Here is a 14519-nt window from a genome sequence, read left to right as displayed (position 1 = left end):
CTAATGATGAAAATTATAAGAGGGAGTGGTTACTGTATTCCCCATCAGTCAGCTCTATATATTGTGTCGTCTGCAAACTATTTGGTCCTACATCATTTAATTCTCAATTTGCTATGGGTGAATTTAGCCATTGGCTCAACTGGAATATGATAAACATGAAAACCAGTCCAGAGATTGTATGTTGTCATATTTAAACCAAAGACATGGTTTTGGTTTAACTCATAAACTGGAAACACAAATTAATGTATCAGTATTGGAAAGCCATTTATAACATTTATAAGCCTATCTTTTCAAGGAAGAAATGAAGTGTTTGGGTACCCACAAAATGGAAATTTGGAGGTTTACTTGAACTTGTTGCTCAGTTTGATCATTTTTAGCAGGTCACATCTTAAAATATGGTAACACAAAGAGCAACCCATCATACATGTCTAAAACAATGTGTGAAGAATGAATAAACTTAATAAGTGATAAAGTTTGGTCAACTATTTTCAGTGAGATAAGTTATAGCTCGATATTTCAGTTTGTAGATTCCACTCCTGATCTTTGTCCTACAGGCCAGCTAAGTATTGTTTTAAGATCCATATCTTCCACAGGTGGAAAACCTGCAGAGCGATTTATCACATTTACTAGCTTAAAATGTCATATCGTGAAGAAATTACAAATCAAGCACTTCACTATTTATGTGAAGTTTGCAAAATTGATTTTTCTACGTGCAGAGGCCAGTCCTATGACAATGCTGCCAATATGTTGGGGCATTATAAAGGCAAGCAGCAGAAAATTTTAGAACGTAATAATTACGCCATTTTCATACCATGTGCTGCACATTCACTTAATCTCCTTGGATGCAGCACAACGGATTGTTGTTCGGAAGCAGTTGATTTTTTTTTTTTTTTTTTTTTTTCCTACCGTTCAGTTACTCTACATGTTTTTTTGCTGCCTGCCTATCGGGTGTTAAAAACGTCTTTCTAAAACACATTGGGAAGCGCATGTTCTAGCAACGAGTGCAGCCCTGGAATCATACACTCAGATCCTAGATGCCTTAGAAAATATTGCTGGAAATCAGCCACAAAAAGATACCAAAAGAAGCTAAAAACATCGCCAACAAAATGCAAACGCTAGAGGACACGTTTATGTTTTTTATGTGGAATAATGTATTGCAGCATTTTCATTGGATAAGTCAAGCTGCCCAAGATTCAGAAGTAAATTTAAAGACATGCGCAGGTTTCTACCAATCATTAACATGGTATTTACATAATATAAGAGAAAATTTTGAAGATACAACAAAAATACTACCAAATACTGATGATGAAGCAGTTCACCATCACAGATGCATTAGAAAGGACCAAGGAAATGATGGAAGTGTTTCAGAAGTATTGAGTGCCAGAGATCAATTTTTCGTAACCAACATACGACACCATCATTGACACACTTGAATCTTACATGAAAAGAAGGGCGAAAAGTGTATGAAGTTCTTTCACGTAGGTTTTCCGTCTTAAACAATGCGGATATACCTGGTGAAGAATGTGTGAAGACATCCAAGAAGTTAGCGTAGGCTTATCCCAATGACAAATACAAGCCTTTACGGAGAAGTTGCTTCAATTTCATCTTTACGTGCGAACTAAGTTTACAGACTCAGGAAAGGCAGTTTTACTCATGCAGGCAGGTATGATTCCGTAATAGATTGAATGCAGTGTGTATTTCCCAATATTGAAATTGCTTTATGCATATTCCTAACTTTAATGATCACAAACTGCACAACAGAACACTCATTTTTGTTCCTAAGGAGACTCAAAAACCCTGAGCATACAACAATGATTCAAGAAAGACTCGATTCATTCATTATTCTTACGTTTGAAAGTAAACATTGTTGGACAGCTGAATTGTGGCAAAATCATTGAATTTGTAAGAGGAAATGAAAAATGTTTTTAATTATAACATGTTAGATGTGAAAGGCCTATCCCAAAATACAGTATTTTATTGTATTTTATTAAATTTTTCTTTATGACATCTTTTCGTTTGTTCATTTATAGTTATGGCATTTATTACGAAACAAGCACCAAAATTGAAGTATGAGTCATTTAAAGCAAAATTAGTGAAAGTCAGTGTTTCCTCGTGGGAGATCAACAGACTTTTACATTGATTGTTGGAACAACTGAGTTCACTGACTCAATTTCTTTGTTGTAGAATACGTGGAATGTTCTTTTTGTAGAATGTGTGGTATATAGTAAAAACCTTAGTATCCCACATCCACTAAAAATTTTATAATCTGATTCATCTCATTCCGCTAAGGTGGCATACGCTGCTTTTGCATTCAATTGCTAATATTATTAAAAAAATAATAAAAATAAATTTTATTTATTTATTTATTTATTTTTTATATAGTCCCATTTAAAAAGTTACAGTGTGGATAGCTAAGACACACCCGTATATGTAACTCACGTATCCTTTTCAAATGCGTGGGTGGCAGGGAACGTCACAGATACAGTGTTTAGGGCCCTCACGTGTCTTAATCGGGCCCTGGATAGGCAAATACAGACATGGCTAAGAACAGGACACAGGTGGAGACCAGCAAAAGCAGCTGGGTGCCTAGAATGCAGCTTGATAAGGGCTCATTTGTGAATTAGAAAGCCAGGTTGTGATCACATTGGAGAGGTCTTGGGAAACCAGGCTGAGAACTTGGACCTGATCTTATTTTTAATACCGTTATTCTGAAGTTATGTTGGGTTTTTTTGTTTTTGCTTTTTGGGGGAGTGGGGGGTGACTTAAATCCTAGTTTGTCCTGGAAGAAAAAAGCTAAATCGTTTTCAAATACATAATGGAAAGGGCTTAGCATAGGGGGCGAGGGAGGAAAGATAAGATAGAAATACTTACTTCCCTAGCAGATGCTTAGGGTATTCAGCTGCTCTAGTTCTCCAAGTCTTTTAGCCAGTGGAAAACAGAAGGGTCCTATTAATCTTTCCCCATGGAAAATCTTAAAAAATAATAGAAACATCATAACATTAACAGTAATTATTTCTGGATAGAGGGTTTAAGAGCAGCTTGAATTCTTTTTCTCCTAGTTTCTAAGTGGAGTATATATGTTGCTTCTGTTGTCAGTGTTTTTATCATTCCAGTAAAAGATGAATAAATTATAATGTTTGAAAGTCCGCAGTGACAGAATGAGTTCCTTTTGCCATCTGCACTGCCCTGTCGCTATCCCAGCTGCTTTTTGGATAATAAGATTCATCTGGAAGAGAGAAAGCACGAAAGTAGTCAAAAGGTCTTGGGCAATCAAATTTTTGCCTTTTCAGAAATGAAGATTCTATAAAGCTACTGTAACTAGAATAGACAAATAGGGCCAGAATAGCATATAGGAGAATCCCTGGTGGTGTAGTGGTTAAGAGTTTGGCTGCCAACCAAAAGGTCAGCTGTTCGAATCCACCAGCCACTCCTTGGAAACCCTATGGGGCAGTTCTCTGTCCTGTAGGGTCACTATGAGTCCGAACTGACTCGATGGCAACGAGTTTGGATTTTAGAGAATAGAAACAGACCTGGGTACACGTGCAAATTCGATACCTAATAAAAGTAGCATTTCAAGTCGATGGAAGGATGGGTGAACCCATGGTGCTGGGACAGTTGACAATTTTGGGGGGTAGAGGTTATAGTTCTTTACCTCACCGTTCACAAATTCCAAATGTAATAAATTAGTTAATTGTGACAGTCTGTAACCGAGTCAGGAAAGGTAGGAGGGTGGATATAGTATAGGCATACAGGCAAATAAAAGGCAGAGATCACAAACAGGGTGGATTAAATATGACTAAATCGAAGTTAACACTTACAAATAACAAGACACCATTAAACAGAGAAGTTCAGGCAGATGACCCACAAGAAGAAATGTGTACTGTAGGGATGGAGTTAGTATTCAGACCACACAAAGCACTCCCACAGATCAAAGACAGCCACCCTCGGTGAAAAAGGGTATGAACAAGCCATTCACCTAAGAAATATAAAGGCTGACATTCATATGAAAAGCCCGTAAGCAGTGAAATGCAAATTAAACACAAATACTCTATCTTCCTCATCAGGCTGGCTAAGAAGCACCATATTTAAAAAAAGTGAATCACAGAGTACCACATATCGCCTGGCATTTAATGTAACCATCACCACGCCCTCCCTCCACACTACCCGTTCAGGAAATCCTGTTATCTTTAGGGAGTCTAGGATTGGAGATATGGGTACAGGGGAGACAGACCCTGTATAGAGTGTTAATAGGTAGCAAAGCTATATTAAAATAAGTTTGGAGTGTTAATATCTCCAGGCTCCTGGTTGTCCTCTCATTTTGATTCTAATCGTTTAAATTGATCCTTTTGGATTGTCCAGGATTATCATAAGCAAACAATGACAATTTTTTTCCTCCATCTTTATATTTGATTTTAAGTCCCTTGGCCTGGGCCCTCCAATACAAAGTTGAAGAGGAGCTGTGAAAATATAAACCATATCTAGTCCTTACTTTAAGAAGAATGTTTTGATTTTACAACACCTCCTCAGGTTAGATGCCTTAGGAGTCTCGTGGAAAGCCTTTATCACGTTAAAGAAGCTTCTTATTCTTAGCCTGCTAAGGTGGGTGTTTTGGTTTTTTGAATCAGGAATGATGGTTCAATTTTGCTTTTGTTTTATATGTATATAATTTTATTTATTTTTTGTTGAGAATGTATGCAGCGGAACATACACCAGTTCAACAATTTCTACATGTACAGTTCGGTGAGATTGATTATATTCTTCAAGTTGTGCAGCCATTCTCGCCCTCCTTTTCCAAGCTGTTCCTTCCCCATTAACATTAACTCACAGCCCCCTAAGTTTCCTATCTAATCTTTTGAGTTGCTATTGCCAATTTGATCCCGCATAAACATCGCATTTTTATGCAAATAATACACACCTTCTACGTTTTTTGCCGACTGCACCCACCCTCCCTTAAGGTATTTTCCTAAGTGTTGCTGTGCCAATTTTTTTTTTTTTTTTAACATATTGCATACCTTGCCAGGGGAGGGCTTGGTTAGCAAACTTAGAAGACACGCGTTATTTGTGTAAAAATACGGTACGCTTTAAGTGAGTACGATGTACAATGCTCAAGAAAAACATTTTTTTATTAGTTAAGCTAAACTGTTGTTTGGTTTAAAGAGGCCTTTAGGGAATATTTTTGATTTAAGGTTTAAAGATTATCTCAGGGTGATAGTTTTGGGGGCTTATTCAGCCTCAATGGCTCCAGAAAGTCTGGATTCCATGAGAATTTACAATTCTGTTCTACATTTTCCTCTTCCTGATCAGGATTCTTCTATAGAATCTTTGATCAAAATGTTCCGTAATGGTAGCCGTTTGTTGTTTTGTTTTAATGGTCCTATGATATTTATTTAACATTATGAAAGATTGACTTATAAGGTTCCTATTATCCTATTTTGTATTTCTTTATTTGGCATTTATATCAGAGTTAATCTGTTATAAATCTATTACAAAGTGAGTTGAGTCATTTTCTGTCTTCTCTCTGTGTTTAAACAGTTAACCAAACATAGAACTTGCTTATGATATTCTTTCTGCTTTTGGCTTCTTTTTGGAGTGTGTGATAACAATCTCAATCTCAAGGCTACCGAAGACTGCTTTGCTCATACCAGTTTCCACCAGGAGTCAGTCCGGCTCTGCTCTTGTAGCCTGGTTTCCGGGACCCAACTGGTGGAACAGCCTCTGTCCGAAACCCACCAGATAAAGGCATTCTTGCCCTTTTTCATGATTCAAATATGATACCCTGAGTCACCTGTCAAACTGGCTTTATTTTCTCTTTCCACTTAATGCTAGTTCAAGTATAGGATTTCATTATAATAATTTCTGTAGAGGTTTGAAGATACCGTTTTTATTTTGCTAGTATTTAGTGCTGTTTGAGGAGCTTTGGCCTAATCTGAGCATTTTAGAGGGGCCTTTTCTTCCTGGACGCTTTAAGATCTTGCTGCTCTTAGTGTTTTGAAAGTTGTACCACCCTGCCTCTAGATAAGCCGTCTTTAGGTTCACGTCTGTCTTCTGTGTTGGGAAATAGTTATCTTCTCTGTTTCATCCTGAGACATCTAGAACGAGCTTTCGTGTCTTAGTCTGTCTCATACTGCCTGTATTAGTTTTCCTGCCGCTGCTGTAGCAAATGACCACAAGCTTGGTATAAAAATTACCTTACAATTCATTCAAATGTATATACATTTATATTTATAATATAAATTTATTATCTTACAATTCTGGAAATCAGAAGTATAAAATGAGTCTCACTGAGCAAGTCAAGATGTCAGCGGGATTGTATTCCTTTCTGGAGGCTCTAGGGGAGAATCTATTTAGGGGAAAACCCGTTTCCTTGCCTTATCGAGTTTCTAAGGCCGCCTGCATTCCTTGGCTCGTGGCCCTGTTCTCCCACCATCTTCAAAGCCAGCAACATCAGGCTGAGTCATTCCTATGCAACCCTCTCTTCTCCTGATTCTCTCTTCCGCTTATAAGAATGCTTGTGATTATTCTTGTGATTATTATCTCAAGGCCCGCTGATTAACAACCTTAATTCCATCTAAAGCCTTACTTTCTATTTGCCATGTCAACTAACGTGGTCACATATTCTGGGGATTAGGACATGGGTATATTCCAGACCAAACCTATTGCCACTGAGTCAATTCCAACTCATGCTGACCCTATAGGACAGAGTAAAACTGCCCCATAGGGTTTACAAGGAGTGGGTGGTGAATTTGAACTGCCGACCTTTTGGTTAGCAGCCCAGTGTTTAACCACTGTGCTACCAGGGCTCCGTGGGTGTATTAAAAAAAAAAAAAAAAAACCATTGCTGTCGAGTCAATTCTGACTCATAGTGACCCTACAGGACAGAGTAGAACTGCCCCATAGGATTTCCAAGGAGTGGCTGGTGGATTCTAATTGCCAACCTTTTGGTGAGCAGCTATAGCTGCACCACCAGGGCCCCACGGGCATATTAAGAGGCTATTAGTACCAAACTTGCCCTGTTATCTTCTTATGCAGCCTTTTTGGAAACTTTTTAGCTCTATCTACCACTTCTATATCATTTTTTAACACCTTTTCTGCCATTCGACTTATTAATTGGACAATCATAATTTTCATTTCTATAATGATTGATTTCAATCCTCCTGTTTATTTTAATAACTTTCCTCAAGGTCTTGAGTTGGGTTTGTCTTCATGGCTCTGGCTTTCCCCAAGTATTTGGTTATTGCATATATTCATTTTTATTTGGACATGATCAACCTGGAGTGGTTATAGGGGACAGATTATACACGCAGCCGGGTGGAGGCGTTCTGGGCATGGGGTGCTCTGTGTCGGGTTATCTCTAGCCATCTGGGACCCTAGCATCATTTCTCTGGCCTAACCACCTTGATTTGCTAACAGTCTGGGGGCAGATACCTTTCCTTCACAGATAACACGTGAGGAAAGCAGTAAACCTGACTACTATCCACATAGTTCATCAACCAGTGAGCTGAAAAATTGTCCCAAGATCCCTATACCTGCCACCTCTCATCTTGAATACTTCCGTAGCCATTCCCATTTTCCTAAACGAAGCTTTTTCAATCAATCTGATTTTTATCTAGTCTGCCTCAAGGATTATTCAAAATTTCTGAGCCATCAATGGCATCCCTTCTTCTTTCCAGTGTGCTGACTGACACGTCAGTGTCTTCCTGTCTCTGGGCATGTAGGCAGAAGGAGGAAGAAAACCTATATGCCCAGGCTACCATCTTGGTCAGCTTTCTGTGCTGCCGTCTCAGTATGGAAACCCTTCACTCTGAGTCCTTGTGTCTTTCCAGGAGACAAACCCCACAAGTGTGAGTTCTGTGACAAATGCTTCAGCCGGAAGGACAACCTGACCATGCACATGCGGTGCCACACCAGTGTGAAGCCCCACAAGTGTCACCTCTGTGACTATGCCGCCGTGGACAGCAGCAGTCTCAAGAAACACCTGCGGATACATTCTGACGAGCGGCCATACAAGTGCCAGCTCTGCCCCTACGCCAGCCGCAACTCCAGCCAGCTCACCGTCCACCTCCGATCCCACACGGGTAAGTCCCTGTCCCTTTCTAAGTTCTTGTCCTTCATTTACTTTAAAACCCAAGCAACTCAAGTAACTTTGTGGTATAAGTAAAAGCATTTGGAATTTTTGCAGTGATTGTGAGTTTCGTGGCATTTCTATTGCCAGGACAATAGCTTTCGGTAAAACCTGCAAGTATGATAGCGGAGTTTTATAACTTGAGTATGTAGAATGCAGAGCCCTGGTGGCGTAGTGGTTGAGAGCTACGGCTGCTAACCAAGAGGTCGATAGTTCAAATCCACCAGCTGCTGCTTTAAAACCCTATGGGGCAGTTCTACTCTGTCTTATAGGGTCTCTATGAGTCAGAATTGACTCAACGGCAATAGATATGGGACGTAGAATGCAGCTAAGGATGGGTACCCAATACCGCAATCAAGAAGCAAAGGGCATATCTTGAATAAATGTCTGATGTATAAGCTAAGTGTTTCAATAATTTAACCTATTCTCTGGTTGTATGACTTAATTCAGAAACATGCAGCAAAATCAGTTAGAATGTAATTGCATAGCATAAACTTTGGGATCCAGAAGTTAGAATTTGCAAATAATTTTTTCTTCCATTTCTGAGACCCAACTGAAATGATAGTTTAAAAAAAAATTTTTTTAATTAAAAAAAAAAGATACAAAAGAAATAGATCCATCATGGCACATAAAAATAGGACTTGAAGGTTTGTAAGCAGATGAGAATTTTTGATGGATTTGTCAAAGATGGCAAGGAGATAGGAGTCTGCTTACATTTGAAATTGAGTAAAAATAAATAAATAATAATAATAAAAAAACCTGTTCTAGCAGACAAATGGAAGGAGGCCAGACGTGAGAGCCAACATTTCCAGCCAATGTCTGTCTGGCCTGAAAGTTCTGGACTTAGAACCACCATATAGACTGGCAAGACTGCAGAGCTCAAGGGAGAAGCCTAGCAGCAAAACAGCCCAACATAGACCCACTAGCAGGTGAACCCATGACAACAACCCATTCTTTCTAAATCTAAATAGTCAGCCAAGTATTGCCAGTCATTTGAGGGAAATGAGTGGCATAAGATGGGCCAAATCTCGTAAATAACTAACCCCGGAGGTAACTTGAATAATAGACAACTATTCTTAAATTCTAATTGGCATCCACCCACTGGCAGAAATGTTGTATCCAAATAGGATTCTATGGAAAGTTAATGAGAACAAAGAGGTATTGGATTAAGCTAGGGTTGCTGAGAAGTTAAAGAAATTTCCCAGAGATTGGAGCAAAAAATTTAGGTTAGAGAACTGAGAAAGAATAAGAAGCTGGATATCTGGTTTCTGACTAGGTCTAGAAAGAAAGGGAAACAGAAATGAGGAACTCAAATGAGAAATAAGAATTTCCCAATTCTAAGGAGCCATGTGTCCTCAGAGTGAAAGGCCTCATGAGATGCCAAGCAGGACGAAAGGAATAGCAGAGGAGATCCCTACGTAGGCAGACTTCTCTGTCATTTGGCTCCTAGGAGACAGTGGAAGAGCATCCTCAAAGCTGGCAAATGAGTTTGAACTTAGAACCCTATACCCAGCCAAACTATCTCAAGTCTGAGGGCAGAATAGACAAAGAAACGCAAGGACTGAACGACATTACTCCCAGCCATCGTTCAGTGGAGGTTACTGGAAGATAAACTCTCACTAAGTGAGGGGAAAAAACAAAATTTGGTGTGAGATATTTAATATATGACTACATACCTGAGATTGCAATAAAAGGAAATATCAGGGTGATACCTGTATGGAAACTTAAGAAATTCAGTAGATCAGAAATTCAGAAAATCTGTAAGATATTCCATATGACGTTTATATAATCAAGAGACCTGATGACTTTGAGATTATGGGAAGAATCTTTTTCCTCACGAAGTGCATGATCCAATCAAGAAGCAAGTTAAAATATGGCACAAAATGAGCATGTAAGATAAATTGGCTTGACCTGATACTAAGGGACACTGTCAAATGACCCAGGTGTGATATGACCCTGTAGAGAGGAGGTAATAGTATTTGGCTCTGGTGAATATCACATACCCAGTCATAATGTAAGAGCCCTGGTGGTACAATGGTTAAGTGCTTGGTTGTTAACCAAAAGGTCAGCAGTTCAAACCCAAAAGCTGCTCTGCGGGAGAGAATACCTGGTGATCTGTTCCCACAAAGGTTACAGCCTTGGCAACCCTACGGGCAGTTCTACTCTGACCTATAGGGTCACTGTGAGTCAGAATCGACTTGACGGCACATGACAGCAGCGACAAGAGTCATGATGTGAATTACTTGTAATTTGATTCTAAAGTTGAAAATTGAAAATGACTAGATAAAGCATGAGAATTCACAAGGCAGAATGCAAATATTATTGAACTGAGAGGTAAAAATAAAGTTCTTTCCAACAAGCGGGGAGTAGTGGAAAGAAGAGGCATCCTCAAAGAACCTGTCAAGCTAGTGGATTAACAGATGTGAGGCCCTCGCTTGGTTAAAAGGTAAAGGTAGAAAGTAAAAATCACAACCAAGAGGTTGTGGGAGGATTTGGGGGGGGGTTGGAGGTACGGGGGTACAGAATAAGTGTCTCATCTTTGCTTACCATCAACTGATGGTTGTTTAAAGTAACTTCCGAAAGAACTGAAAATCATTAGCAGTGCCTCTTGGGAGTGGGTCTGTAAGCTAGTGAGGAGACTTTTCATTATTTGAGCCCTGTCTCCTACTACCATATTCATGTGTTAATTTTATAGAAAAAAATTCACTCTGTAGTTATTAAGTGATGAAACTAGTAAGGCAAGCCAATTCCCTGATAAAATGTAACTTAAGCACTACGGCAAGCAAGCTCCTAAGTCTCAGCTTCTTTTGGGACAGTTATATGTAACTTAAATCTCCCGTCTTCCATGTGCAATTTTGAGACATCAAGCCAAATGAGAGCTTAGAATTGACATTGACAAAGTGTCCTCATTAAGAGTGTGGATTTAGATACCAAGATGCTTGGTGGATTCAAATCCCTGCTGTTTGACTGAGTCAAGTCACTTGACTTCTGAGCCTCAGTATTCCTATCTGTAAAGTGGAGGCAACAGTGCCCACTCTTGGGATTCTTGGGAGGATTCAGGGGTTAATATGCATAAAGTGCTTAGCACAGTGACCGGCACCTGCAGGAAAGCTCAGTACGTGTTGTCATCTGTAGGAGGCTGCAGGGTAGTAGGAATTCAAAAGACCCAGCGGTCTCATTGCAGCCAGGTATTCTGACGCATGTTTGGGGGGAGTTGTGTTTTGCCTGCCTGCTCTAATGGAAACACACCTTCCATTGCTAGGGGACACCCCCTTCCAGTGCTGGCTCTGTAGCGCCAAGTTCAAAATCAGCTCGGACTTGAAAAGGCACATGATCGTGCACTCGGGGGAGAAGCCTTTCAAGTGCGAATTCTGCGACGTCCGCTGCACCATGAAGGCAAACCTCAAGTCCCACATCCGCATCAAGCACACCTTCAAGTGTCTGCACTGTGCCTTCCAGGGCCGGGACCGGGCCGACCTCCTGGAGCACAGCCGGCTGCACCAGGCTGACCACCCTGAGAAGTGCCCCGAGTGCAGCTACTCCTGCTCCAGCGCGGCCGCCCTGCGTGTGCACAGCAGGGTCCACTGCACCGACCGCCCCTTCAAGTGCGACTTCTGCAGCTTCGACACCAAGCGGCCCAGCAGCCTGGCCAAGCACATTGACAAGGTGCACCGGGATGAGGCCAGAATAGAGAACCGGGCCCCAGCGGGCAAAGACGGGCCCAGAGAGAGCAGCTCCCAACACGTGGCCAAAATAGTGACCCAGAGGGCCTTCCGCTGTGACATCTGTGGCGCCTCCTTCGTCAGGGACGACTCTCTGAGATGCCATAAGAAGCAGCACAGTGACCAGAGTGAGAATAAGAACTCGGAGTTGGTCACCTTCCCATCTGAGAGCAGTGCCTCAAGCCAGCCTGGCACCCTGGTCTCTGTTGGGCAGCTTGAGGCGCCCCTGGAGCCCAGCCAAGGCCTCTAGGTCAACCAAGGAGGGTTGTCAGCTGTCAGGAATCCCAAACAAAGGCTATTGCCCAACCCTCCAAGCCAGACTGGCCATAAGCCCCGACAATGCCTGTTGTCTACTTTTCAGGCTTCTAGAATTAATGGCTCAAGTGACCCTGGTGTGAGGACAGATACCAAATGACATGGTAAAAACACTCCTCCTTGTTGCCGTCTTCCCTCCAAGAATGATCTAAGCCAGTTGGCTCAGTCTTTCAAAGGTGGGAGCCACGGGGTGCTGCTCTGTCCAGTAGGAGTAACTTCTTCATGATGGATTCCAGCCTTAAAACTGACCTGGAATTCCTAAATCTTTAAAAAAAAAAAAAATTCTCTGAGGGAATTATTGAACTATTTAGATGGCGCAGAAAAAGAAAACTGACCCGTGTAGTAGAAGAGAGTTAAGATGGGAACGGGTACATGGAGGGTCCCAGATGGCTGCAAATATTCTAGTACCTAACCTGGGTGGTAGCCTCAAGAGTCTTCGCCTTGTACATGTTTGTGTGGTTTCCTTGATCTGTTGTTTTACCATAAAAAGGCAAACTAAGAGGGACACTTTTTTTTTTTTTTTTTACATTCCTCCATAAACTGGTTATAGTGTGACATCTTCCATGCCCACCTTCAGTAATTGAATTATAAATGCACATGGGTTTTGTCAGTGGGAGTGAGGAAATCCAATTTTGTACTACGGTGAAATGAAATGCAGTTTAATCTGTAGGTGGCGCCAAAGATCAAGGTAACACTAGACCAGCCAGTGATTGTGAGACTCAAAATTCATTCATATTTTCTCATAGAGGAAAGACTAGGAGCCCAGTGGGCCCTGAGCGTAGTTCTGGGATATGTGATGTGTGGGACAGACCAGCGTGGTTTTTGCCACAGGAAGCACTTAATGTTTGCTGAACCAATGCACAAGTGACAACCCAGCCCTTACATCAATGAACGTTTCAGCTGACCCAAGCTTAGAAACTATGGCACCCTGGTAGATATGTAATTTATCCAACGCTGCTTTGTTTGGTCTATGCCGACATCTTTTTGCAAACACGGTCTTTGTTAAATATAAATTCCTGTGTGCCCTTATCCAACGAAACACCTATGCTTTTCGAATAGATTAGATTCCGTTGTTTTCGATAAATTAGGAAAAGGGGTGTGAAAACCAATTTTTATAGATTGTTTGCGTGGGGATATTTCCCTTATGAAATAGCAAGAGGTACATAGCTTATTTTGTTATGACAATTGTTTGAACAAATGCGACTCCATTTATTTAAACCTTATATCAGGCAGTGATAATACACTGTTGAATCTCTTTATTGTAAGGGAAAAAAAAAGATTAAAATGATGGCAGAGACTTTATGATGGTATTTCTTTCCTTTGGAACTATTGTTTTTGACTGTTCAGAAAAGTGGCTGGTGAATGTCGGTGCTATTGTACAGGTACTGTTGTTACCTTGATGCTGTTGGTCATGAATCTTATCTACATTTTCTGTTCTAGAAACAGAAGGGTCTTTGACCCATAGTGGGAACCAATAGATCAAAACTACTTATAAATATTCCTTGAACTTCTGGAATTTTAACTCTTCAGATAAACAGGAAAGATAATCAACCTTTCTAGAAAATGGCACTGTTTTGTTATTGACATTAACAGTTGTATGGACTTCAATTCACGGTGCCATCATGACTAGTGAACACTTCAGTAGTAATGATGAACGAGGCACTGGACTAAGGACTTTATCTGTATTCATCTGTTTGATTCTCCTCAGTTAAAGGGCTTAGATTCACCTTAGTACTGCCTAGTAAATTTGGATTCAGAGTACAGTAGGGGTCGGCAAAATCTTTCTGTTAAGGGACAGATAGTAAATATTTTAGGCCTTGTGGGGCCATCAAGTCTCTTTAGCATCTCCTCAATTCTGTGATTTAGCACAAAAGTAGCCATAGGCAATAAGTAAAAGAACAAATGTATCCCAGTAAAGCTTTACAAAAGCAGATGGCAGGCCAGATTCGGCCCACAGGCCATAATTTGCCAAACCCTGAGGTAGAGCAGGAGCTCTGGTAGTGCAGTGGTTAAGAACTATGGCTGCTAGCCAAAAGGGCAGCAGTTTAAATCCACCAGCCGCTCCTTGGAAACCCTATGGGGCCGTTCTACTCTGTCCTATAGGGTCACTATGAGTTGAAATTGACTCACGGCAACGGGTTTGGTTTTGGTTGGTGATAGAGCAAGAGTCCCTGGGTGGTGCAAAGGCTAACATGCTCGGCTGCTAACCAAAAGATTGGAGGTTTAAGTTCACCCAGTGGTGCCTCAGAAGAAAGGCCTGGCAGTCTACTTCCAAAAAACCAGCCATTGAAAACACTATGGAACACAGTTCTACTCTGACACATGAGGTTGCCATGGATCAGAATCGACTCGATGGGCAG

General features: G+C 40.9%; 1 protein-coding gene across 2 annotated transcripts in view; it reads left to right on the top strand.

Moving 5' to 3' along the window:
- Window positions 1-13461, top strand: part of ZFP64 (ZFP64 zinc finger protein) — an 89030-nt gene extending 75569 nt beyond the window's left edge. For both annotated transcript variants that reach the window (XM_064276226.1, XM_023538734.2), the window contains 2 exons: window positions 7824-8075; window positions 11385-13461. In XM_064276226.1, the coding sequence (XP_064132296.1) occupies window positions 7824-8075; window positions 11385-12094 (962 nt within the window). In that variant the 3' untranslated portion in view covers window positions 12095-13461. The remainder of the gene's footprint in view (window positions 1-7823; window positions 8076-11384) is intronic.
- The last annotated feature ends 1058 nt before the right edge of the window (window positions 13462-14519 follow it).

Source organism: Loxodonta africana, chromosome 24, assembly GCF_030014295.1.
Source record: "Loxodonta africana isolate mLoxAfr1 chromosome 24, mLoxAfr1.hap2, whole genome shotgun sequence".
In the NCBI taxonomy this organism is placed as follows: domain Eukaryota; kingdom Metazoa; phylum Chordata; class Mammalia; order Proboscidea; family Elephantidae; genus Loxodonta; species Loxodonta africana.
This window is presented reverse-complemented; position numbering and strand designations above follow the sequence as displayed.